General features: G+C 38.7%; 3 protein-coding genes across 4 annotated transcripts; 2 read left to right on the top strand and 1 right to left on the bottom strand.

Moving 5' to 3' along the window:
- Positions 1-2,105: 2,105 nt before the first annotated feature.
- Positions 2,106-2,940, top strand: LOC116254882 (uncharacterized). Its single transcript, XM_031630510.2, has one exon. The coding sequence runs from the start codon at positions 2,247-2,249 to the stop codon at positions 2,658-2,660; it is 414 nt and encodes a 137-aa protein (XP_031486370.1). The 5' UTR covers positions 2,106-2,246; the 3' UTR covers positions 2,661-2,940.
- An 8,616-nt stretch (positions 2,941-11,556) lies between these two features.
- On the top strand, positions 11,557-16,273 carry LOC116254676 (uncharacterized). 2 transcript variants are annotated; one of them, XM_031630215.1, is made up of 3 exons: positions 11,557-11,716; positions 12,586-13,936; positions 16,016-16,273. In XM_031630215.1, exon 2 carries the CDS (start codon positions 13,177-13,179, stop codon positions 13,903-13,905), a length of 729 nt encoding a protein of 242 aa, XP_031486075.1. In that variant the 5' UTR covers positions 11,557-11,716; positions 12,586-13,176; the 3' UTR covers positions 13,906-13,936; positions 16,016-16,273. The 2 variants fall into 2 exon arrangements, with proteins under 2 accessions (XP_031486075.1, XP_031486074.1); XM_031630214.1 differs by having other exon boundaries at positions 16,007-16,273.
- Positions 16,274-21,488: 5,215 nt separating this feature from the next.
- On the bottom strand, positions 21,489-25,205 carry LOC116254154 (receptor-like protein kinase HERK 1). The gene is made up of 2 exons (XM_031629315.2): positions 21,961-25,205; positions 21,489-21,862 (listed from the first exon to the last, which is right to left on the bottom strand). The coding sequence occupies exon 1, from the start codon at positions 24,422-24,424 to the stop codon at positions 21,974-21,976; it is 2,451 nt and encodes an 816-aa protein (XP_031485175.1). The 5' UTR covers positions 24,425-25,205; the 3' UTR covers positions 21,489-21,862; positions 21,961-21,973.
- Positions 25,206-25,739: the final 534 nt, after the last annotated feature.

Below are 25,739 nucleotides of genomic sequence, written 5' to 3'. Positions count from 1 at the left end.
GGAACAAGTTCCTAAAAAGGGGTGTAGCAGGGGCAGGGCAGATCCATAAATTTTTTATGAGGAGGGTCGAATTAAGGTTTCTAAATTTTGATTGGGACTGAAATACCATTTTTTGAAATTTTTATATAAAATAAGTGAAAATTTCTAAAATTTACATGTAAATTTTTATTTTTATTTTTTTTAATTTTTTGAGATGAGGCCAGGGCCCATGAGGCCCCGTTTCAGCCCCCGCCCTGGGGTGCCATTAAGTGGCAAGGTGATCCACTCCAAAGGGATTATAATGTGTTACGAGACTTTTGGTTGCTGTCACGACCCATTATACTATTCTCCCAGATCGTAAAAAGGTCCCGAAGCACTAGAGGAGCCATAATTTTTTCTTTCATATGGCAGTCAATATATGGTTAACAAATTTATTGACCATGAAACTATGACCCATATTTCTTGGGACTACTCCATATAATTGGACACAAGTTCACCTAAATAGCAATACTAAATTAACATTTCAAAGAGCGATCTTCTACATAGGCCACAATTCTTTTTGCCCCGGTCTTAAAGCATGCTCAGTGAACCCCATGAACAAGGAGCACAAAGAAAGGAAGAGATGGGAAGGTGGCGGCTATGGCCTCTCTTTAAGATAGTAGAAAAATAACTACTCACTCTAACATAAAAGAAAGTTATTAGAAAGTGAAAGCTTGATGTCTAAGCAGGCAGATTTCTTCCGACGTCGGAACCAAACAAGTGGTTGTAGAGATAAAATTGTTTATGGATACTTATATCACCGGTTACCTAAGAAAACCAGCTAACATCTTTCAATAGTGAACATGGTGTGTGGTGTATTGATTTTCTTAGCTTTATGTATAAGCTAGGGTTAGGTTTACGTGACACTTGGTTGTAGGTGAGTGACATCTTAAGCTATAAAAATAGTATATGGTAAGAACTAGCAGATATACGTCAGGAGTTAGTCCTACTTGTGTACCAGCCACCAAGTTATATCTCCCCATAAATCTGCATATATTGTCGTTACCTTTTTATCTTAATTTTATTATACGTTTGCCGCCTTGAAGGCATAGAAAGCACATTTAAATTTTGATATTCTTTAGAGCATACCAAACGCTTTATAATCATTAGTTACAACCTGGCTTAGTAAAATTAACCAAAATGACCGAATGTAAATTTTGCTTTTCTGTGCATGTTGGGTGCTAAAGGAAATGAGCTCTCTTACATTTTTGGGTATAATTATAATTTCATGTCAGCTGAGCTGATCATAGGAATTTGGTGACCTTGTTGAATATTAACTGTGAAAATGATATTTTAACAATATAGAGAAGGTAGGGAGTTTTATATAAAAATACACATATAATTTTGTTTATAGGGCATTAAACTATTGGCAGTTTTCCTTTTCCAAACTTAGGCACCTCTTATTCCAGTGCAAACTACATAGATTAGGTTTATACTGGATCTTACTGTATTTGAATAATCTTATCAAAGTTGAAATATTGATTTTTGAATCCAAATTGAGTTCTGAACATAAAAAGATCAATCTGCTGTTGTCAAAGTCCAAAAAGCTGTATGGTATCGTCGAATCCGACAGGCGGTAAACACATTTAATCTGATTAGAAAAGTAGCAAAAAATCATGCATTTTACACGTAAAAGTTCACCTACGGTTTGAAAGTTGATCTGCATAGAAACTGCATTCAATTTTCACGAGTAATGCGAATCCAATCTGACCCCAAGTTGGATCCAGCTTCTTAAATCCAAATGCAAATGGCAAAATGCCAACAGGAGTTTTTAGATGAAAACGAATCCATTTGTAACCTTTGCCTAAAACTTGCTTACAAGAAGATGAGGTCTCAGATTCCAACTTCCACCCACCTCCTTAGCCGGAAGAGTTCTGTTGATCCATCACTATCGCAGGGGTACCCTGTTTGGATATTTTCCAAGGAAACCATCATTATCAAGTATAAGTTTAACAAATTAGAGCACGGAAAATAAAAGAATATGATCATCAAGTAGGGGGCAGGCCATGAGTGCCGTTCTTGAAAGGCTGATACTCACTATATAAGAAATTGGGTGGTAGGCCATTCTCATGATGTATCCACTAGGTTGTCTCTTAAATATGCTCTGTTCATTGCATTTCTCTTGTTGCCTAATCTTCACAGGTTCTAGAAACACCTGCTCCAGCAACACCATCCAAGTCTCTCCTGCTTAATTCTTCTGCAGATCGCAGGTAATTAGCTAGGCAGCCATGAATTCTTCCTGTGTCTACTCCTGCCTCGAAGTTCATGCGCCGGTGAGAGCGACCTATGTGAATCTCTACAAGTGGCCTGAATCAGATGCTGAGTTTGTCAGGAAGGTCACCCAAGGTGGGAGCCATGGCAGGCCAAGGGAGTACCAGAGAATTGTGGATAGCTACTCCTGTAGACAGATGTACTTGAGGAGTTACACTTTCACAAGGAAGGAAACTCTGCATGAGAAGGCAAAGAAATGCTTTGGGAAGATGAAGAACATGGATTGCAGCGTGAGAATCATGAAGGGCAGGAACTACGTCGTCAAGAAGGCCGGCCGGAAAATGGTCACGAAAACTTATGACGCGTTGGTTTCTATGTTCTTCCGGATCTTGGCCTGCACCACCGTCGTTGATGTGGTCGATCCCATGTGAGTGGGATCGGGGACTCAGGAAGCTCTGTTTTCTCTGAGGCCATTACTGTTATGTTTAGGCGTGATTCTGGTTCAAGTTTGCATGTTTTCATCCTTTGAAGCACTGCATATTTTCTTCTGAAACTCGATGTAGAAGAGATAAGAGAGGAAAGAAGCCTCCGATGTTCCTCTCTAAATTTATTTAGTGATTGATTGGCATGTTTGGAAATATTACTTCTACATTATAGTTTTTCTCCAGACTACTGAATTATGAAAGATGAATAAACTGTCCGATTTAAGTTTTTGTGCTTCCGTGGTTACTTCTAGTTTGCTTCTTCCTTTCCGCCAAGAATAAACCGATTTGGGAGGTAGCAGAGTTGGCTGTAGTGGTTCAACATACCGTACTTATCATGGTCGCGTCCCCAATGGCATAACATTTAAGATCAAGATCCTTTAGGAAATACGAGTTTTAGCTCTGCAAGGAAAGATTACTTTCTCTTTTCTGCACTGGAAAGAGGAAAATGGTGCACTGGCAATAGAGAGTTTTTACTTTTACCAAATAAAGCGATCACATTGAATTATAAGTTTTTCCTTTATGTTGCTGAAAAAGAGGCAATTTCTTGTTCTGCAACTTAGTTCCATATCTTCATGGTAGGGTGTGGACTGTCGAGCTGGTGCTGATTAGCAGCCAGTTCCTATTTCCAACTCTTGTCACGTCAATTTTTTGTTTTGTTGACTGGTATGTGAGTTGAAGTATAGCAAGAGTACCATTCTCAAGCACCCAAAGCAGCCCTAGAACTCGAGAAGGGTAGAGGTGGAGGGTGGTGTTGGCTTTGACCTTCATGGTGGTGGTATGTGAGTTGAAGCATAGCGAGAGCACCATTCTAAAGCACCCAAAGCAGCCCTAAAACTCGAGATGGGTAGAGGTGGAGGGGGAGGGTGGTGTTGGCTTTGACATGGTGGTGAAATTTCCTCTCTCTCACCCATGAGTTCCAAATCTTCATTTTTTCTACTGCTCCCAGCCTAAATCTTTCTTTCATAGAAGTAGAAACCGTTATATCATTTTCTTAATGGCTGTTTCGGGTTTGACCATAGGAGTGGTAGGTACTACCTGCATTATATATGTAGAATTTCTTGGTCACCGATAACATTGATGAAGATTTTGAGAAGCACAAAAGGTATAACGTAAAAGGGACTTCTTACCTGTTTTGAGAGGCAGTCTCTATGAGTTCAAGAAGAATGTTCTTCTCCTCAGAATCAGTCTATGTTAGGTTCAAGGAAAGATGAAAATATTTTTTACTATTAATGGCTAACGTGCATCAGATTATCTAAGTCTCTCTGATCAACGATACAACACAAAGTGTGATTCTGAGATTGTTAAATGCAATTTTTCGGTAGCTTTGAAAAACTACCTTCATCGAAACTGCATGATAAATCGAGTCTGATTAGAATTCGGTTAATGTTTGCTTTATTTATAGGGATGTAAATGGATCGTTCAGTCCAAATGAAAACACTAACTTAGTCGGATATGGAAAAACATCTTAAATCCTAAAATATCAAAACACATTCAGATTTTGGGAAAAGCCATTCTAGCGGATCCAGATTTGGTTTCATATAAGTATACAAACTGACAATCGATACCATGCAGTTAACATCTTTTGCTTTTAACTTCATTATCAAATGCATGACCGGATTTAAGTGAATGGAATCCACTGTCGAAGTCAGATATCTGGTCAGATTCAGTTGCAGTTTAAAGGATGAGATTAAGATGTGGTCTAACCTTGTATTTGATCATTTAAATATGAAATAGTCTACACTTGAGGGGCTTGGTGCAAAACGGCATAAGATAGGGGCTGATAGGCAGTCAGCGTCTATTTCAATGTTATATATATATATATATATATATATATATATATATATATATATATATATATATATATATATATATATATATATATATATATATATATATATATATATATATATATATATATATATATATATATATATATATATATATATATATATATATATATATATATATATATATATATATATATATATACCAAACACTGAATCTGGATACTACTGGCATGGGGTCGATCCAGCATATCCAGGATGCGACTCAGACATATATTACTAACCAGCTCCTATCTTATTAATTAATCAGATGGAGCTAAGCAGATTCATATGCAGATGGGTGGTTAAATAGTCCATCCTATCGACAACCTTAATCAGATACCAAATTTTTTTCTTGCCAAATTTGTATTTTATTGTGTTGATATATATATATAATATATAATTTGCGGAAAAAAATATAATGTTGCTGTTAAATGAGCCCAGCTGAACCACATGTGGCTCGGCTTGGTTCTATACCTATCTAAAGATGCAGTGGCAGTGAATCATGATGGTTCCCACCACTACCACCATAAGAAGGTAGAATATTAATTCATATGCATTGACTCTTATGAGTGCCGCACCAAAACCGTTTACTAGGCAGGAAAAGACACTAGGAATATTTATATAAATGAATTTAATACTTGGCATTAGTGGTTGTATTATATAGATTAGCCATATTGTTAAAAGTACACCTAATCTTTTTCATGGTTGAGTCAATAGCTCTGCTGAGCCAGCCATTGGATTAACACAAATTTTTTCGCCTGAAAAGGATCTAAGATAGACACCTGGTGTTTTGCATTTTCTGAAACACTCTTGCGAAATATTCAAAAAATATATAGAGTTTCGGTAGTGGTTGAAAGTTGCACCTAATTTGCTATAAAGTTATCAAGAAGTGGACTGACTTTATCACAGTAAAAAAAAAGAAAAAGAAAAGGAAACACCTAAAGGATTTTGAGATTGCTAAATATGCGTAATTGACAGTGACGGGCATAGTCAATGAGGCAGATAGAGAAAATGATATTGGAAGTAGCTTGTCTATAACGATTTGAAACTTTCTGTTGATTTAATATATACGATCAGTAAGTGACAGGCAAGGGAAGTTGAAAGTAAGTGATTTGATTCACGATGTAAAAATAGTTAAGCGTATGATTAGCAACATCACAGAAACCAACGCGTATCTGAACATGTTTAGTTCAATCCATAATGCTTGCTTCTGCGCTTCATTTCGTAATTTGAAGTGCATAATAAAGTTGGTAACCAATATCTACGGTCTCGTGAATTATATATCGACATTGAATTAATAAATAAGCCTTCAATTCTACAAGTGAATTAATTTATTGATTGGAAATATACCAAAGGAATTTGGGTGGAAAATCACATGTACCAAACGTAGATGTGATATGATGACCTCTTTCTTTTTCTGCTTTTTTTTTTACCCCAAATGCAACCAACCAAACTCAGGTTGGTGATCAGATAAATCTTAATCTTTGACATCATTGCCTGTGTTTTCCCTTTTTTAAGCTGTCGAGTGACCACAGTGAGTGGTTAGGGATGACGGATCACTTTCCATGCTTACATCTCTTCGTCAACTGCTCTTATAAATAAGAAAAATGGCTCCTCGGTTCCTACTCGGGACCATGGTTACCAGAAGGATGGGGGAAGCGACTGGTTGAATGTGTTGAAAAATATTAGTTTATAGAAATTGACAGTTTGCAATCAACTTCTACCTTTCATATTTTATAAATTCAACCATTTCAATGTGGTTAACAGAGTTGATTTATTAGAGGTTGGCTTTACATTGAGAGATTAAATTCTTTATGATTTAAGCATCAAATGCTGAAAGTACATCAAGTTTTATATGCAAAAACATTTTTTTTTGTCACCAAACACAAGTAAATAGTTGATTGGCAGGTCTTCAACTAATCAGAACACATTTGTACGTCCCATCAAATCAAAACAACTTGGTTTATGAGGTTCAAACTAGATTATACAAATAATCTGTTGTAAGACATATCTATTAGTGACTTTGTATGGTATATATCCAGTGCCCGAGTCAAAAAAATTTAGCTAAAAGAGATACTGGTTAGGGTTTGGTGTGGGCACCCGATATGGCTAGTCCGAAGTCCAGCATCATTATAATAAAACGTTTACTAGGGTTTACATAGGTTGAGGTGGACAGTTGCCCACACCAACCTATCTATAGGTCTATTGCGGCATACATCCCATCAACTTCATTGATAGTTTACATGGTGTTTCATGTAAATTTACATTTTTTTTTGTCTGATACAATTATTGCTTTGATTCTTAGGAATTAGCTTTATCTACGACACCTCAACCACTTAACTAATTTGATGGAACAACTAAAAGTCGGTTTACGTAATCATTTTATTTACTTAATTATATAAATTCTTCCATTGTTTACTTTTACGTATAGGACAAGCAGTCCACTGTTTTAGATAATCACTTAAAATTCCGGAATTCCTGTTCCTATTCTTTAAAAGAATCTCACTAAAAGAAGCTCAAAGTACTACTGTAGGAATCTAATCTTTCTAAAGGCAAAAAAGAAAGATGAGCCAGATTGGGGCAAAAAGGCTCCTAAAGCTCTTCCATAGGTAAGGGACTCTAAGCATTATCGTGAAAAAAAGGTGTCAACCACCTTTTATATTGCCACGGCATTACAGAAGTGACAATGGAGAAGGCACTACCACTTAGAGAATTGATGGCAGTCCAAGCCATCAGTGCTTATGACAGTGTGGTTCCCTATTTGTGGATCCAAGCCCCAATTTCTTGAGCCTATCACTAGTCCTTTTTCTTTCACCTATTGGGAGATCAAGAAATGATATCTCTCTATATTAAAATTTATTATAATCCTGGTGAGCAGGAGGTTAATCCTATAACTCAAGTAAAACCCGAAGTCTCTTTTATTTCCCCATGGTTCAAGACTGCTTTGGGTGCATTGGGGTGAAACTCATGTTGTGCTTTAACTTGTATATTGATGTTCTTCCTTTTATAGCACGATGGTTGATGTCATAGGATTTAGAAACAAAACTGGCTGCCTACCAACCCCTGCCTTGTCCATTAAGCCAACCCCTTGAAAGATAACATTGGAGATAAGTAATCACACTACAAAGAACACAAAAAATTCAAATTCCTTGGCATCTCAAGAATAGAGCTATTAGCAATGAGTTTTTGATGCAACAATAATACAAGAGTGTTAATCATCAAACCTACCGCCCAATATTTTGTTGGCTGAGTCATTACCAATGTTCGAAAGGATGCTTTTTTGAACTCAAATTCTGCTACATCAATAGCACTACATCTGACTTAATACCTTCTTTTTCAACATGCTAATTTGAACTTCGACATCTTGCGCTTTAAGATTTTCTTTTGTGAGAGATACCTTTGGTTGTTGTATTTAGAACTAGTATTTACATGGTCATTACAAACTGAGGTACCAGGCAAATAGGGAGAAATGTTTGGTTGCTCGTATTAGCAATTGAGGGCAACAATTGTTGCCATAAATTGCTGCAGCAGCTACAGGAACACCAATATTTGGGTCAAATCAACTTCTCGCCTGTGTATTGCATGACTTATGATGCTTCTTGTTTTGCTTTTATATGTGTAGACCATAGCCATTTTTTTGGAAAAATCGTGGTAAACAAATTAGCCGAATAAAACTTATTTAAAAAATGCTGTTTTTTGAAAAAAAGCGTTACAATGAAAAGAACACAGAACCAAAACTTCTTCATTAATATTAGAATATTTTAAAAGTGTTAAATGTAATGATGTATGTGATCCCTATCTCGTAGCCTTATAGTGTATCTCAGTCTCAACGGCCTACTGCAGAATTGAGGCTAATTCTAGTCATTATCAATGGCTCATATGCCATTGAAATAAAGGTACAGATAATCAATTAAACAGAATCGAAATACACTCTTCGTGAGGCAATCAACCATTTCTCAGCCTTATTTGCCAAAATACATATTGATGGTCAACCTTTCCATTTTCAAAATGAAATGATGCCAAAAAAGAATTTCTTGGAGCTGAGATTTATCAAGGAATAGATCATTGAAATGGATTCTCATAATGTGTTAGAATTTGATGCCTGCTTTTAGAGTTAAGTTTATAAACATTGTAAGGGTAGCTAGTTCGGTCTTTAGGTGAGTAGGAGGTTAACGGCCTACAACATGAAGAAGATTCGAAGGACCCCCATTCCCTGTGCCTCTAGAGTCCTGGGCTATGTCGGGACCAAGGTGGGCTGCGGTACACCCGTTAACTAGAGAATTAGTTCAGTCTTACAAACAAATAAACTTCATATTATTGTTATGGCCAGCGAAATGTAACTAATTTTAAACCAATATTCATCATGTGTTGCATATAGGGGCAGAGGTAGGTGTGGGGTGTATGCTTGCCCCACGGAGCCCACTCTAAATGCTTGTTTTTAATGATTGGATCTTGGTAGAGTTTGGTGTAATTATATGGATCAGCCTCAAGGTCAAATTTGTTATATGTATATTTAGTGCCCCATAGACAAAAAAATTCTGGCTCTGCCTTTAGTTGCACATATAAGCTTTTTATCTCAAGTTCTTTGTGAATGATACTAGTCCTCAATGAATTATTGGCAAATTCGGTGGCTTTTTCGTGAATGATTTGTCATAGAAAATTTGTTGATTGAACACAAAGTGATAGACACTGTGGCTCACCGAAACAAAAGATTAACGTTAAACAAAACTGACATAATGAACACAAGATACAACAGAATTTTAGTTTTCATAGATCTGCTTTGCCTAAAACTTGACTTCAAAACGAAAACTTGTTCTGTTATGTTTCAGAACTATTCCTGAATTTTGGTGCACAACTTGGATCCATATGTGAGCCCGATTAATGTACCATAAATAGTGTTCAAACTTGGTTTCCAAATTTGACTTAATGAATTTGAATTATATTTGATCAAATAATATTGTCCTTGAGTCCCATCAATTTATATTGCCTACCTTCATAGTTCTCAAATCCCAACTAGGACGAAGACTTGTCAAGATAAGCCCAAGTCACACTTACTGGACCCTTTGCATGGATTTACTGTTGCAAATGGGTGAGATTCTTTTGGTGTTTTTGACAATTGCAGATCTGATAATGAGTACAAGTTCACTGACAGAAGGCTAATGATCTTAGAGGGCATCAACTCCTTCTGCAAGCTGATGCAACCGTAGACCACAATAAGAAACGATACAAAAATAGATAATAGCCAGGAAAGGAAAAAGTGCAAATGCATATTATAGATGAATATATACTGTACTAATATACAAGAAGAAAGCAAGGAATCAACTAATAAATGAGTGATATTTCATCAAGAAACAAAGCTTTCTTGCAACTTTTATCTTTCATTTCTTTATTTGAGGGTAATATTGAAGTTACCCAGGTCTTTTCTCCTCATGTATGGTCAACTACCTCAAAAATGCTACAAAATGGAGTGGACAATACTGGTGGCGAAGTGCATTGAGCATAGTACTCTGAGACACCAACAGCAAACTTTTTGCTCTATGAAACTCGAGAATGATAGGAACTTTCATTATCTGTTAGGTGGTATGATAAAATATTCCTTGTGTGCACTTAGAAAACTGTCCAAATTAAAAGAAAAAAGTTACATACCTTTGGTATGGCCTAATAGCAAAGCCACTTTAGGAGCAGGCCCCAACCAGCCTAAACCCTGGGCCCTAGATGACTAAGTTTCCACCCTAGACCACCTTAAATGGCTCCGACCTAAACCCTGGCCCTACTTTTCTCTTTCTTTCTTTACAAGGAAGGACAAAAGAGTTGCCTTGAGCCTCTTAGTGAGTCATGTAACGCAAGTTCAACTCACATCGGCCTAAATTTGTTTTGTAAAGGAATTCATTAGGAGCCAAAGATCAGTCAATTGGTAAAAATTCATTACTTTTTGCAAGATCCGAAAGGATTCAACGCAATGACACGACTGCCAATTTTTGAGATACATGTTTGAAAAAAAAACTATGTAACCCAGGTAAATCACTGCCCACCAACATTTTCAAAGCGACACATTCAGCCACCACCACTAATATTACTAGTGGTTAAACACCGATCAGCATAATACTCTTGCAAAATTTCCCCCCAAACTCAACGGGCAAGCTTATAGGCCTCCACAACGAGTCGAGCTCCCTGGCTTGAATTCTAATGTATGCTCACAATGTTCAACGAGTCGAATTCGGCTTATAAGAACTCTATTTGTTTAAACTTGACTCGGCTCCACTATATAATGAATGATAAAGTATAGTGACGAAATAGTTAAACAAGTAGCAATTAAGTGAGTTAAACAAATCAAAAGAAACAAGTTAAACGAGTTGAGCTTGACCTCGATGTTGTAGCATTGAGTTGAGTTGGAACTCGTTCTATCGAGCTTGTGAGTTGTGTGTGAGTCCAGTTGAACTCGACTGGACTCGACTCATGTGTAGCTCTAACTCATGAAAATACAAAATTAGGCAGTTAGACCTTATTAAATTTTTTTTCTACAACATGTGCAGCTCTAACTCATGAAAAATACAAAATTAGGCAGTTAGACCTTATTAAAAATTTTTTGTATAACATGTGCAGCTCTAACTTAAGAAAAATACAAAATTAGGCAGTTAGACCTTATTAAATTTTTTTTCTATAACATGCGGTCACAGAGACACGAGACAAGTGAATGGAATAGGACGCGACTCGGAGATGGAAAGCGTCAGGGAATGATTCCTGGCGTGCTGGGGAGGAAAGGAGGACCGGCCGGCCCGCCGGTCCCGCCCAGTGGGTCATATCGGACGACGTCCCTTTCATGTGACCGGGGACGTTGCTTCCTCCCGCCCCAACCTTCCGTACGGCCTGATGAAACTTCTCCACAATGACGGATACGCCCTTCGAGGGGACTCCGGCGTTCCGAGACTTTGTTGACCGCGGGAGTGACGGGTCCGTGAATTAAAGCGGAAGCGGGGGCTCTTGTTGTAACATGCGGTGAGATAAGTTAGGGCACGCGGACTTAGGATGAGGCGTCTTCCTCAGAGTTGGTTAAAGTTTGGGAGATCTGGTAGGACTCTCTCTCTCTCTCTCTCTCTCTCTCTCTCTGTGTGTGTGGCGGGGGGCATGGAGATCGACAATGGCGCGCATTTCCAAGTATTCTAGACGATCCTGAAGGTACCTCTGTCAGATTTATCGTTGTGTTGGGAAAATTTAGGTGGATTCCTTTTCGTCTGCTTCTTTCGTCGGTCTTCGCCTTATCTAGCTTCGATCTGTTGCATGGTTCTTTCTCCTGTTCTGAATTTCTTGCTTCGACCGTAAGAACATGATATATGCGCCTTGTTTTGAGAAGAAATTTTACTTGGATCTGTTTAGTTTTCTTCTTCCGATCACTCTTGAGTTCTATCATATCTGAAAGATCTTTTTCTTTTTTCGGTTTTTTCCTCGTCGACTTGTTTGGTCAATCGTGGCCTTTGATGGACAATATCCCGTCAGGTTCTTATGTCGTATTTTTTTGGGGGTCGTTTTGAAAACTTTGGTTTTACAGCAATTGCCAGTGGGATTCGGCTTGCGGATTAGCTAACTCGAAAGTGTGAAAGTTTGAAGTTTTTGGACCCTATTTGGGATTTTCATCTCTTGTGCGCTTCAGCGGTCTATAATTCAATTTGATTTACTGCGGATGATTTGATTATTTTTGTGGCTCTCATGGTTGCATTTTTTAAGTTAAGATCACTTCTGGTGCTTTTGTTCCTTTTCTTGTGAAACTCGATTTTGAGGAAAAAATGTCCGAAGTATGACTTCTATGCTACACTACTTACAATTCAATTGGTCAGAGAAGGAATTGATATTTTGACTTGGTGGAACTTCGGAAATGGTTTGAGTTATTGATTTTTTTTTCCTGCTACTTAGCTGAAATCACCTTAGATTCTTGATGTAGTATGTGTTTCAGATTTTGTTTGATTTTTTGAATGATTTTCACATGATTCTTGTTACTTGGTTTCTGTTGATCGCTACATTTACCCTTGTCCTTTTTGAACTCTTTGCAGTTGGCCTTCATTGTTAATTGTATCAACGGCACGTTCTTCTGAATTTGTCATTGTATCTAGAAATCTTGTTGGTGGGTTCATGTTAATCTATTTTTTCTGGCGATGAGTTTGAATTTCTGCTGCTGGAACAAATTCACAAATATGGGATCTGGATATTCATCTGCCAAAGAATGTTCTTCGACCTTGTCTCCCTCCCCTGTTGTGTCTTTTTGGGATTGTATTGTTAGGAAGATGAAGTATTCTTTCATTCCTGAGTGGGTGTAGGACTTCGAAGAGTTTGGAGAGTACTTCCAATTCTTTCCCCCCTTTCTTGTGTAATAAACTTGCAGGACCTTAAGCAATAAGTTTATATTTAGTGTGTGATTTCATTTATCTGAAACTTTGGGTTGAAGATTTGATTCTGTTATTTCTCCCTGTAAAGAGTCGGATGGTTAGAAATAATGGGTGCAGAAGGTGTGGAGTGTGGCTCAGAAAGTTGAGAAAGTTTTGACTCATAGATTTACATTTCACCTCGTTGTTAGAAGTTCCAGAATATAGTGTTATTTGGAGTTTGGTACTGCATTTTATCCAACTCGAAGGTTTAAAAGAATCATGGATGATATCAAATTTATGAAGAGACCAGCAGTAATGGGACCTGTCTTGCGGAAGGAAAGGAAGAAGCAGGTTAAAGATGAGTTAGACCGTCTGAAGTTGGCAGAAAAGAAAAAGAGGCGCTTAGAGAAGGCACTTGCAGCATCTGCTGCAATTCGCTTAGAACTTGAGAAGAAGAAACAGAAGAAGAAAGAAGAGCAACAAAGGCTAGATGAGGAAGGTGCAGCCATTGCTGAGGCAGTAGCTCTTCATGTTCTTATGGATGAAAAACCAGAAGAACATTATACAACTTTGTTGGATAAGAAGGAGATGATTAGTACTCAGGTGCCTGCCAATATTTCAGTTGATTTCCTTACTGCACCGGGAAATGCAGCCATCCCTGTGTGTGAGTTGGACAGTATGTTCCCTTATCAAAGGTGCTGGAAGAACTCCTTGGGTAGCAGATGGGATTCTGATTTTATTAGGTCTGACTGCAAACAGCGTGATTGGGAGCGAAACCAGCCTGTGCCTCGTCAGTGTACAGGCTATGATGCAATTCCTGGGAATTTCCTGGGTGCTTCTGATAATGGCATGTGGAATGCAAATTCATGTGAAGGGATCTTTCAAGTTGCTGAGATTTCAGGAATCATTGCATCACAAGCTGTTGCATCTCTCAGGATTGCTGAAGATGTCTGTTCTGCCAATCTAACTGCCCCAGACTCAGGTTGCAACAGCCACTGTATTTGGTGATGTTGATAGTGCACCCTTTCAACTAGCCAAGGTTTGTCTTCTTTGGTTTACTTGTTTATAGAAATTACTTCTGACTTTCTCGTAATTATGTTGTCCCTTATCCTTGATTGCTACCTAACGTTCATCATTTTCCATGATGTGATGTTTTGAGTATGGAAATTTACTAAAATGTCTGTTTGTACTTGGTTGGATCATTGTTAAGTTCAAACTTCAAACCTTGCCTGTTCAGTCATATCTTAGAGTTTACTCTTTCTGGTTGTGATGCATGTCTGTAGAGCTTCTATTGTTCTGGGCCTCTGGCATTAAGCACCGTATGTCACATAGATAGGACAATTTTGCCCAAGTATCAATAAACTGCTTTTATCATGATTAGCATGTTTAGATCCTATTTGCTATTTTTCATGCATTGAAATTGGCTCTAACCATTTCTAAAGCAGCCTTATGTTGACTGTTGTGGGATAACACTTCTATCATCATTATGGAAATTGAAACTTATAAAACGGTGCAATAAAACATCCTATGTTATAAATAAACATCATACATCGCACTCAATTTGGGTAGGACCATAGGATTGAAGACTTTGGCTGAGTAGTTTATGCACATGGTGTGATAGAGGCTTCTTGGAATAAGATAGCTGGGCTCATTACTCTATTCTTTGGATGGACACCATTGGGGTTGATCTAGATCCAATTGGCAACCTACTTTGGAGATGGATCATGGCTTGAGTCAAGTTCATAATTGATTGTTCATAGGCCACAATTTTAATTTGACCAATCAAATGGCTCTTAGTCGTGATCCAAACAGAAAGACCCATAAAGCTCTTTAAAATTTAACCAAATATCCTTGACTTAATATTCGTTCTGAAACTAATCTTTGATCCATTTCCTATGATAAAATAACTTAGTTTCCTAATTATAATTTAAAGTGATCTGTGCTGTCCCAAAGTCCACTTCTTTGTTTTAAGTCCTGCATTAAGGCCATTGATTTGCTTTGGGTACGGAGTTGCATGCATCTGGGCATTGTCGAACTGCTTCTCTCTTCAACATATTGGTTTTCATTACTCAAGACAGCAATTAATCCACAAAAACCAAGGAAGTAAAATGGAAACCCATTTGACCAAGGAAAAGTAGAAGTTGTTGGGTGAACATGTAAACATAGGTACTTGTTTGAGTGATTCTTCTGAGAAGCTCATACTTGGTTTTTATCCTGTCATGATATTTTCTTTTCATTTCGGGCTTTTCTCAAGTTTCGAGCAATTTTTTTTCCTTTTTATTTTTAAAAGACAAGCTGGGGTTAACCTGACCCCTGCCACTCTAGACCAAGAGATGCACCACGAAGTAATTGAAAGTCTCAATCCCACTTCTTAGTAGGGCAGATGGACCTTTGTTGGTAATCACTAGTGTTTAGTAGACCTTCATGTCCATCTTTGCTGGGTGTGGATCATTTTGATCCCATTCTAAGAATCTAAATACTGAAAATAAAGACTAGAGGTGCATGTGCTGCTTTGGTGCTATGGACGAATCATGATTTCCTTCATTGCATGTGAGCTGAATAGGCCTTGTGCTTATTGGTGCCACCTTACGTAACTGGTCTGAGTGCTCGACTTATGGTTTGAGGACACGGTGCTCCTTTGATTATAAAAAACTTTTGCATCAGGCAAAAGTTTGACCTTTTTATGAAGGTGAAATTTATTTTCTTTTCTCAAGGCAAAATATAATCTCTTGGTGAGATCACTTTTTTAATTATGATGTTTTAATTGGCTTATAATTAGCCGTAGCAATATATAATGAACTATTCGATGGTGTAGTGCAATATTTCTGGAAATTCTTTCACTGATTTGCGTTGGTTAGTTGTTTCTACAGTAATTTATCTTTCCCTTCTGTTGACATTTCGTTTGCCTCCTTATCTTCTTCTTGCTTGTACTGATGAAGGGACTCTTGAACCTTTAAATCTTCATTTTTTTATGATTTTTATCTTTATCATTATAAGTTGCACGTGCTGTGTAAACCATTTTCTTTGTTTATAAATGTCTTATATGCATAAGATTCCAGCAACAATAAGTCTTCTTTAAAATTGCATATCTTATTTTGGGTTTTGACAGAGACTGCAGTTAAAGCTTGAAGTGGTTTGGCTGCATATAGGTGCAGTTGGAAGGTGCAATGACTCCCTTTTTAGCAGGTAGAAGAACGTACCTGTTTGTTTGGTTGTGTTCGTATACAGACTAAGACTGAGAGTTTGCTTGTATATTCTCTGTATATATTCCTTTTATATGCTAAAGAGCGATACATTATGCAGAAGGATGCTACTGCCTTTAGCGAGTGATTAGAATGATAGATATATATTAAAAAACTCTTGATCTCTTGTTGCATGTCGATGTGCGGCACTCTTTTTCCTTTTCTTTCTTTTTTTTTTTTGCATAGCAATGTATTGCAGTAAATAGAATGTCTCCGTTTAAAGATTTACTTCTTTCTGGCAAACATGTTTTCTTGTCATGTTTGCCACCTCTTTTTGGGTTCCATGTGGTATTGGTGATGCCAAAGCTACTAGGGATTGAAACCCAACCTTGGAAATTAAACAGATGGTTTAGCAACTGAGATTATCTTTATTTCCATGTACCCGTTTAGAATTTCCTGCAACCTGCACAGACAGAAAAGCTTGCTTGTCTGAAATCTTGCTAATTAGGCAGCTTTTGATCATGAAACTTACCCAATGGCTTCATTTTCTGACTTCTCTGGGAAACAGTGATCAGGTCATTGTCTTTTTGTGTCGCCCCCACGCATTTCGTTCTGACAGGAGCTGTCGGTAATCAAGAAGCAATGACTCCCTTCTTGACTGCCTGAAGCCCTCGATTCAAACATAGTGTAAATCGAGCCCAAACGATGTGGATTTCCTCGCCCTTCCACTTCTTTCTGAGGGCATCAAACTCCGGTCGCGTCCAAATGCTCTCAAACAGGTTCGTTTTGGAGGCGCTCACCTTCATCACCAGCCAGTGAGGTGCGAGGAGCAGCGTCTTGCTGGAGCTCTTTACCTTCTTGTTTTCGGCCTTCCCTTTTGGGTCACCCTTTTGGCTGGCGTTATTCGTCGTTTAAAAAAATTAACCTGGGGTTTCTTCTTATTGTTATTCTTTACAGCAAAGGTAAAAACCGTAGAAATTGTCTGTCGGCGTCGGCGAGGGCGTTTTTCTTTTTTAACATTTTTTTTTATAATTTGTTTGAGAAGGGCAATTGCATAACACTGTTATCTTACTACTTTTTAAGAGATTTCGCAGTTTGAGAATTACATGCAAAAACTGAAGGGCCTCTTTAATGCAGAGCAGGACATATGTTCTGGGTTATAAATGATAAAAAAAAGGCCTCTTTAGTTAAATGGAAGGCTCCCCTCGTAAGGTTAAAACTAGAATTTGAAAAAAATTACCCGATAAAGTTATCGAAATGCTCCTATAGTAGAAGGTGAGAACATGTCTTCACACATTAATGCCTTATCCAAATTAAAATTGAGCAGTTGTTTGATATTGACTTATTTGTTAAGCACTTATTTGTAATTTTTTCTCCTTACATTTGTCATACCCTCTTTCAAGTTACAAGTATGCTAGATGTGATGTAACATAAAAGTAAGGCATGTCAATGTGACAAAAAAAAAAGAATGGAAACAACCGGGTACAAAAATCAAACCAAATTGTTATTTATATGTTGATGCCCCATTATCTTTTATTAACTAATATATGGGTGCCCCTTAGGGGCCATTTGACCATGAGAATAGTCACAAATTGTTTCATGTATTTGCCTCAAAGATTAGATGTATTTGCCTCAAAGATTAGGGTGATTCTTGAAACAGTATTTTCTCGTTGGGACAAATTGACATAACAATGTAAATCAGTGCCCCTCAACCATAAATCTCTAGCTCCACTACTACTGATTCAGGCTCAAACTCTAATATCCCTTGGCAACACAAGATACGACAAGGGCTTTGACCTTCTGAAAGGCATTGTTTGAGCCTAAGCCCGTGCGGTCACTAAGGTTACATTTGATTACTGCGGATCTCAAATCAGCGGTAATCGCACTTCCTTCCCTCCTTCCTTCCATTGTCTTTCAGTATCCACTATCAGTAGACGGATACAAAGCATAATGAGAAAAGGTAAAGTGTAGATTTGGAATCCATGTTATGGGTTAGGGATAGAAGCTGAAATCCGCAGTTTCATACAATTGTGGATTTCAGCTATCACAGATCTAAGATCCCCTCGGATTTGAGATCCTTGGGGAATCAAATGCACCGCAAGTGTACCATTAATGGCTGCATATTTACGAGCAGGGGCGGAGGGAAGGGGGGGGGGGGGGGCGCCTAGGCCATGGCCCCACCCCAACCAAATTAAAAAAAAAAAATCTAGTGTAAAAATTGATTTTTTTTTTTGTCTCAATGTATTTTTTGAATATAAGTTCAGTTTGACCCTACCCAAATCCAATCCACAAAACCTAGTCCCCATTTGGCCCGCCCTTGCGAAAAATCCTGGCTCCGCCCCTGTTTACGAGGAACCAGATGATAGGCTTATGGGAAGGCATTTTCCTTATTTGGTAAGCCGACTGATTTTTGGCACTCCACAAATTGGTGTGTACAGGAATGTGTGACAACCCAATTTGCTTGTTAGTAGCTTCATAATATGCTAGCTGGATAAACTACTATGTGCATGCAAGCTTGAGTATCAAAATAGAAACCGCATGTGTTGGATGGTCCACCTTGAGATATCCCAGGAAGCCCTTGAGCCAGATTATTTTGCATATTGCATTAGCTGTTAGATGATATCTAAAGTTAATAGATGACCTAAGCACCATCCAGTAATAGATCATTTGACACGTAGCATGAATCACAATAAGCTTTTACAAAGAGAGGGAGATATTCTGAAGAGACTAAAGCCCCTTTCCCTTTCCCTTTGCCCTCGGGGTCTAGGGTTACTTCATGATCTAGGTGGTGAGCATGACATCTGTCAACTAGAGTGTCATACATTCATCGTTTGCGTTTAGAGGAATAGTGAGTGTCATACATTCATCGTTTGCGTTTAGAGGAATAGTCACCATTCTGCCAGTCTAACCAATTGTACTACGACACTTAGGTCCTTGTACAAAGAGAAAATTCAACTTAAACATAATAATTTGTGCAAGTTGCTTTTCAAATATATATCTTAAGACTGGAACAACATCTTGCATGTGAGGTTGAAATGGAGCTTGCACAAGTCAACCAAATATAAGCACAAGTTAAGTAATGCCAGCTCCTAACTAGTGCTAGGTCCTGCACTGGTTAGATAAATTAATCCTTCTATCCGATGTTGATAATTATTTGTCACCTGATCATGTCTTTGTTCAATGGGAAAATCAACTGGTTTGGCTCTTAAAGGCTCCATGTCTTTCACGATATGAAGGGTATACTTTCTTTAGGAGAGTGGCCGGCCGTGGCTTTATCTTTGATTTGGCTAAGTTGTTTTTTGTTCGGGAAATATACTGTCTCTATATCTTTCATGTGAAAGCTATGATGTAAGAACCATTGTACTTGCCAAACGTTGAAAAATAATTTATAATTAACGATAATATCATCTACATGTACATGCAAGAAGAGCAATATAAATGTCTCTTTTCACAAAGGCGAAATGTGAGAGTAGTTGGACACAAACGGCTCAGATATACTTAATCTTTTAAATAATGCTACAAAGACTAATTTCCATTTGGATTTATGACCCTATGCGAGGAAAAACAGATGGGAGTGCCTTTTATTGTAAGGAAAGAATGTTTTGAATATCAACGATTCTAATTTGATTTATAATTTTAGAATCAGATTTGGGTGCAAACTCATCGCCAAATCTGGAACCAAAATTGGAGTCAAACTCAAATTCGGACTAAGATTTGGAACTATTTGGCAAGAGTCAGATTTGTATATATATATATATATATATATAAAGAGAGAGAGAGAGAGAAACTGTGGCCCTTGGTTCATATGTGGCTCTAGCTCAATTTGGTTAAGTTTTTTAATCTTGGAAAATGAAATCAACAGCAATGAGTTTTATAATAATTAAATGAAAAAATGACAGAGTATTTTGGATTCAATCTTTTCTCTTGGAAGTAGAAGGAAACCTCAAAGCTGCGCACCCTATAAAGCAGTGGTAAAGACCCCATGGTTGCGAATTTCCGACATCAATAGTTTCACCTATTTGACTTAAGGAGACCGTAAGAGCCTGTTTGTTTCATTGACTTAGGAACAACAGGAACGGAACATTCTGTTCTGGTGTTATCAAGAACGTAGCGTGCAACAAGGGACAGCACAGCCCCCATTCGTGTCGCAGTTGCAGAGAACACGGTGCACAGTTTTGTCGCGGACCCTTAGTTTGTGCACGCGCAAGGGCCGCAGGAACATCTGGCGTGCAGCCATTCCGCCTTGCAGAGCACCTGGCGTGCATCCAATGGAACCTAAACCATGACAGGTGACAGCCTGTTAAAACACAAGAACATGAGAGAGAGAGAGATAGGGAGGGAGGGAGAAAACCTAGGTGGACCGGAAAGCTAGCAGGTTTGTGACAAGTACAAACATTTTTTTATTGGCAATTCAAACACGGTACTCTGTTAAAATAACAAAAGATTGTTTTTTGTCTGGCTCCAATAATAGGGTGAACGAAAGCTGCGAAAAACAAAATGTCACCACCTTTACAAGGAACTAGTACACGACATCTATCGTAATTGTTAGATCCTCGATATAAGTTGCCAAGTTTGTACGAAACCCACACAAATCCTACATCTATGGAAACTTTATTGACATTTCAGAACTTGAAGATCAGAACAAGCATGAAAACGAATATATTGATGGCAAGTCAAAGAAGTAAATAGTTGACATCTAGATATGATGGTGTCAAAGAGAAAAAACCTCTTCATCTCTTGCACACGAAATGAATATATCAATTTGAAGGGGGAAAAAATAATGAGAATCATTATGAAAGCTTAGTCCACCTGTTCAGGATGATGACAGTTGAAAGGAATTGAAAGCCGATGTCATAATGTCTCTCTTGGCATACCATCATGGAGGTGTGCTTAACCCAGATTGCAAATCACAAAAAGAAGAAAGCACATTACTGCATGAAATGTAATGTCCGTTTCTTCTAATATGTTGAAACAACAGTACCAGTTTTCAGCAGTTGTAGAAACATGACACTGATACCCATTAGATTGATTTCAGAGATCAGCAAAGCAAAAATGGTGCATTGCCACATGATGGCCGATCAAATGGCATATCCGGACTGCTAAATCTGTAATTTCTGCAACTCCAGCAGAAGGGTGCTTCAACATAAGGAAATTAAGACAGATTTAGAAAGAAGCACAAGCAATTAAAATGGAGTTGCAGCAAGGCAAATATTGAGAAATCCTTGGAAATATGATAGCCATAGCCAAAGAACTGTCTGGACAGTACGGAGGCTGAAATAAGAAATACTAGAATGCATTTAATGGCTAACAAGATTTATACTTTTGATGCTAAAACCATGTTTTTGTCTTGGTTTAGCATAACCCAGAGAGATTTTATCAGCAGAACATTACCAAAATGAGCTATGGCTATAGAAAAAAACAAAACGTTACGTCTTTATAAATCATGAGAAGTCTAATCTGCGAAATCGTGAACAACCAAAATAGGCAAAATCGGAACTAAAGAACAACACAGTGATGTTACGAGGAAAACATACTGTACAACTTCTACAATGGAAAATAAATAAAAAAATAAATAAATAAACATGAATAAACTGGGACTAGCATACACCAAATGTCCATTCATAGAAAAAGTTCTTGAGTGCTGATCTTCTTCGTAAGGTAGACCCCGCTTTGGATCAGGCTTTTCATCTCCTTCAAAAGAAATTTGACAGTGAAAAAAATTGGTTCCAGGAAATCAAGCAGGAAATGACAAACCTCCCCTGGACTGACAAGCTTCTGTAATCCTTAAAGAAGAAAACAGAAAATCAAAACCTCAATGTTGAGCTCCAAGTGAACCGCGCGTAGAGGCAAATTTGATCCAACATAAAGTGGCATAGAGTACCTTAGAATGCCATCTATCGTCCTTCATTGTTCATAAACTGTGAGAAAACATTGCTGGCTGATATGGCGGAGAGATGATCAGATGCCACATTTCTGTTAGCCATTTCAGTTTCATAAGGACTGACACGTGATGTTGGAACTGAGAGATCAATGATGTGATTTTCACTATCATTACTTGGCTCAGCAAGGATTGATTCCTGCAACTGCAATGCATACTCCAAGTTCCACAGCACATCCCCTATTGTGGGGCGCTCCGAACCATATTCAGCCAAACACCTCAGAATTGTCTCCCAAAATTTACCAAGAGATCTAGGGTCAACAGTACCTACAAGACATGGATCAATAACTTTAGCCAGCTGCTCCTTCTTCTGATACTTCAATGCCCAATCGACTATGTTTACCCTCTCCCTTGGAAGTGAAGGATCAATTGCAGGCCTTGCGCAGAGGACTTCAAGCAATACAACTCCAAACGAATAGACGTCTGATTTTTGTGTCAGCTGCTGCCTTCTGAAATACTCAGGATCTAGATAACCAAAGCTCCCTTTGACAGCTGTGCTTACATGGGTTTGATCAAGATCAGGACCCGTCTTAGATAACCCAAAATCTGAAACCTTTGCCAGAAGGTTTTCATCAAGTAGAATATTAGCTGACTTAACATCACGATGGATTATTCCTTGAGCAGAACCGGTATGAAGGTAGTGAAGACCTCTTGCAGCTCCTATACAAATCTCAAGCCTCTGTTTCCAACTCAGGCTGGGAAGACTACTCCCATAGAGACGACTCTTAAGGGTTCCATTCACCATATACTCATATACAAGGATCATTTCAGACTGCTCGTCACAGAAGCCAATGAGCGAAACTAGATGGCGATGACGAAATTTAGACAACGTATCAATCTCTGTGAGGAATTCTTTGAGACCCTGTTGAGATCCAGGATTAGCTCGCTTGACTGCTATTATTGTTCCATCTTTGCATTCCCCCTTGTACACCTTTCCAAAGCCACCAACTCCAATAACACACGCTTCATCGAAGTTCTTTGTTGCTTCCTGTAACTCAGCCAGAGTAAACCGGTACCCAACAGTGGTACCCTGCACCGATGTTAGGGTATTTCCAGTTGCATTAGAAACCTTACTGCCCGTGCCGTGCCCCCCATTTATGTAAGAAGGAACCCATGAGTGCTGACCCTTTTGTTTAGCCCGGCATTTTAAGATGATTATGGTTATGATGCCAATCAGAAAAATACCTCCCACTAATGAACCAACAATTATCCCAATCTTCTGACCCTTTGAAGAGGGATTTGCAGGTGCCATGCCAAACTTCATTATCTCCAATCCATTTAAAGTAGCATTTTGTGAAACAGCTGCCACACCAGAGGGCCCAACAGAGACAGTCAAGATGCCTAGACCAGAAGTGGCAGGCAGAACAAAGTCAAAATAACGAGGGGTTACCAAGGATTGTGTTTGAGCAGATAGATCCAGATCAGAGGCTGCAAGAGAGGTGCCAATGTAAACATTGAATATGAGCTGCCCCAACGCCTTGCTAGTTATGTCACAAAAGTGCATTCGGACTAAGTAAGAGTAACTAAAATCCAATGAAAACTGCCATGTTATGTTAAACAAGTTTGTTGCAGAGTTTTGTGGACTCATCATTTGAGCAGTAGTGTACACAATGGCTGGTGCAGTGTCTGGAGTGGCACCTCCCGTATGATATGTAAGTATCTGACTTGTTGTAACGTTAATAGCAGCATTTTTGTGAAGCAAAAAGTCCTGATCAGATGCCCATGTTCTTTGAAGCGAGTCAGTGGCTGGACTAACTACAGGACCACCCATATTCAGTCTGAATGACGTCTCTAAAGCTACAGATGCGAGTCCCTTGTAGGAATTCAAGGGATTCAAAGTCAGGGCATCGTCTGAAATGAGTCCGGAGGGAAGCGAAACAACTTCCATTGCATTAACAAATGCTACCGAATTATCCAAAGGAACGAAACTCAAAACCAGACTGTCTGAATTTACAACAACTGAATATTCCTTAAACACAGGAGACGAGGTATTTTGAACCCGGAAATTGCTAAGAAGAACAGTATCTTGTGTCTGAACATCAAAGCTTGCAGTTGTAAGATCATACGTCTGATAAGTGAAAGGGAAGAAATAGAGACGAACCCAATGCCGTCCTTTGCTCTTGATTGGAAATGTATAAGACGATGTTCTGGTGAAGATCCGTGCCGTCCGGTAGAGTGCCGATCCGGCGACAGGAGCAACTGGGCTGGAGCTTGTGGTGCCAAGAATGTTCTCGCCTGTCGAAACAGAAAACGAGGAGCCGGGATTGTCGCCGAAGAAATTGCGACCGTCAACGGTGGTATTCGTGGAAGATCCACAGTCAATAAGGTAATTGTCCACCGGCGTAAAGGCAGTAGAACAGCTCACAGTAGCCAATATAAATACAGCCAGAAGAACGCATTTCTCCATTTTGATGAACAGACGTTGGTATCTTGAGCTAAGAACAAGCTTCCGGATCGAAAGGACTAAGTTTTGCACAAAGTTCCTGATCCTTGGTATCCAAAGACACCTATATGGTAAATTCTATATAAAACCCCAAGTTTGTTCAGAGGAGGATATACCACTTTATGCTAATATGCTAAATCAAAAGCAGACCAAATAGAGGAAATAGAGAAGAGAACCAACAGCCAGAAACTTAAAAGCTAGATGAACAGCACCCAAGATCGATAACAAAACCCAAACTTAATAGCCACAAAAGGCCCCATCTTCAAAGGAGTAAATGAGAGAAACAAGAGAACCCATTCTCAGCACCTGAAGGCCATTACCCATTTTCAGCATGTGAAAGCCACTAAAACCCGAAGTTTATTCTACCAACCAGAATTTCTGAAAGCAGGATTGAAGAGCTGAGTGGGAGAGAAGAAAAGGAGGGAAAGGTCCAGGAAAAGGTAGGGTAAGAGCAAGGAGGCAGTCACAACCTGACCTTTTCTCTTGATGGCAGAGGAGATAAAGAGGCCTGCAAAAGCATGAAGCGAACTGAGAAACCAAAAGATGGAGTGACGGTTCTCCCCAGGTTTTTCTTATTGACAAACGAAAGATGAGAACTGAAGCTCTTGCAGGATGGGAATGCAGAACCGACAACTCCCCTGCAGATAAACAAAAGGGCTCCTTTGCATACAAAGAAGATTAAACAATGAGCCGGAGTTTTTTATGGCATTTTAAAAAGGATCGTGCATCTCGACGCTTTCCCCTGTCTTGGCGATGGCTGAAAAGATATGGAAACAGGAAGTGCTGGCCTAACTTGATAACAGCTCACCACCAACTCACCAAGATGCCCTTTCATTGGTTCGCCAGACTTCCGAGTTAGACTCAGGTTAGGGCGATTCGCTTCGACTTGGCTTTCTCCGATTTGACAAATATGAAGGGAAAACTTGTTCAAGTATCAATTCTCTAGCTTTAAAAATAACTATGCAAATCAATTAACGGTGCATAATCACAAGTATTGGCATCAATCAGAGTACATTTTAGTGGGAGTCTAGCCAATTGCATTAGAGAATACTTAAAAAGATGAGATGTTATGTTGTGTTTGATAATTGTGGATCTCAGGTCTGAACTTAGATCTGTTGATAAATCCGCAGCGCTATTCAATTTATAAACTGAAAACTGTAGATAGAGAGCCAGAGAAAGAGAAGCCAACTAATTGACCTTGTGATGCGAAAGAGTCTGTCCCTGCTTTCTTGTACCCCAATCCTCAAACCGCGATTCAAAAGGTGAACCGGGTACTCAA

This window comes from Nymphaea colorata, chromosome 5 (assembly GCF_008831285.2).
Source record: "Nymphaea colorata isolate Beijing-Zhang1983 chromosome 5, ASM883128v2, whole genome shotgun sequence".
Classification (NCBI taxonomy): domain Eukaryota; kingdom Viridiplantae; phylum Streptophyta; class Magnoliopsida; order Nymphaeales; family Nymphaeaceae; genus Nymphaea; species Nymphaea colorata.
The sequence above is the reverse complement of the archived record's forward strand: the minus strand, read 5'-3'. Positions and strand labels throughout refer to the sequence as shown.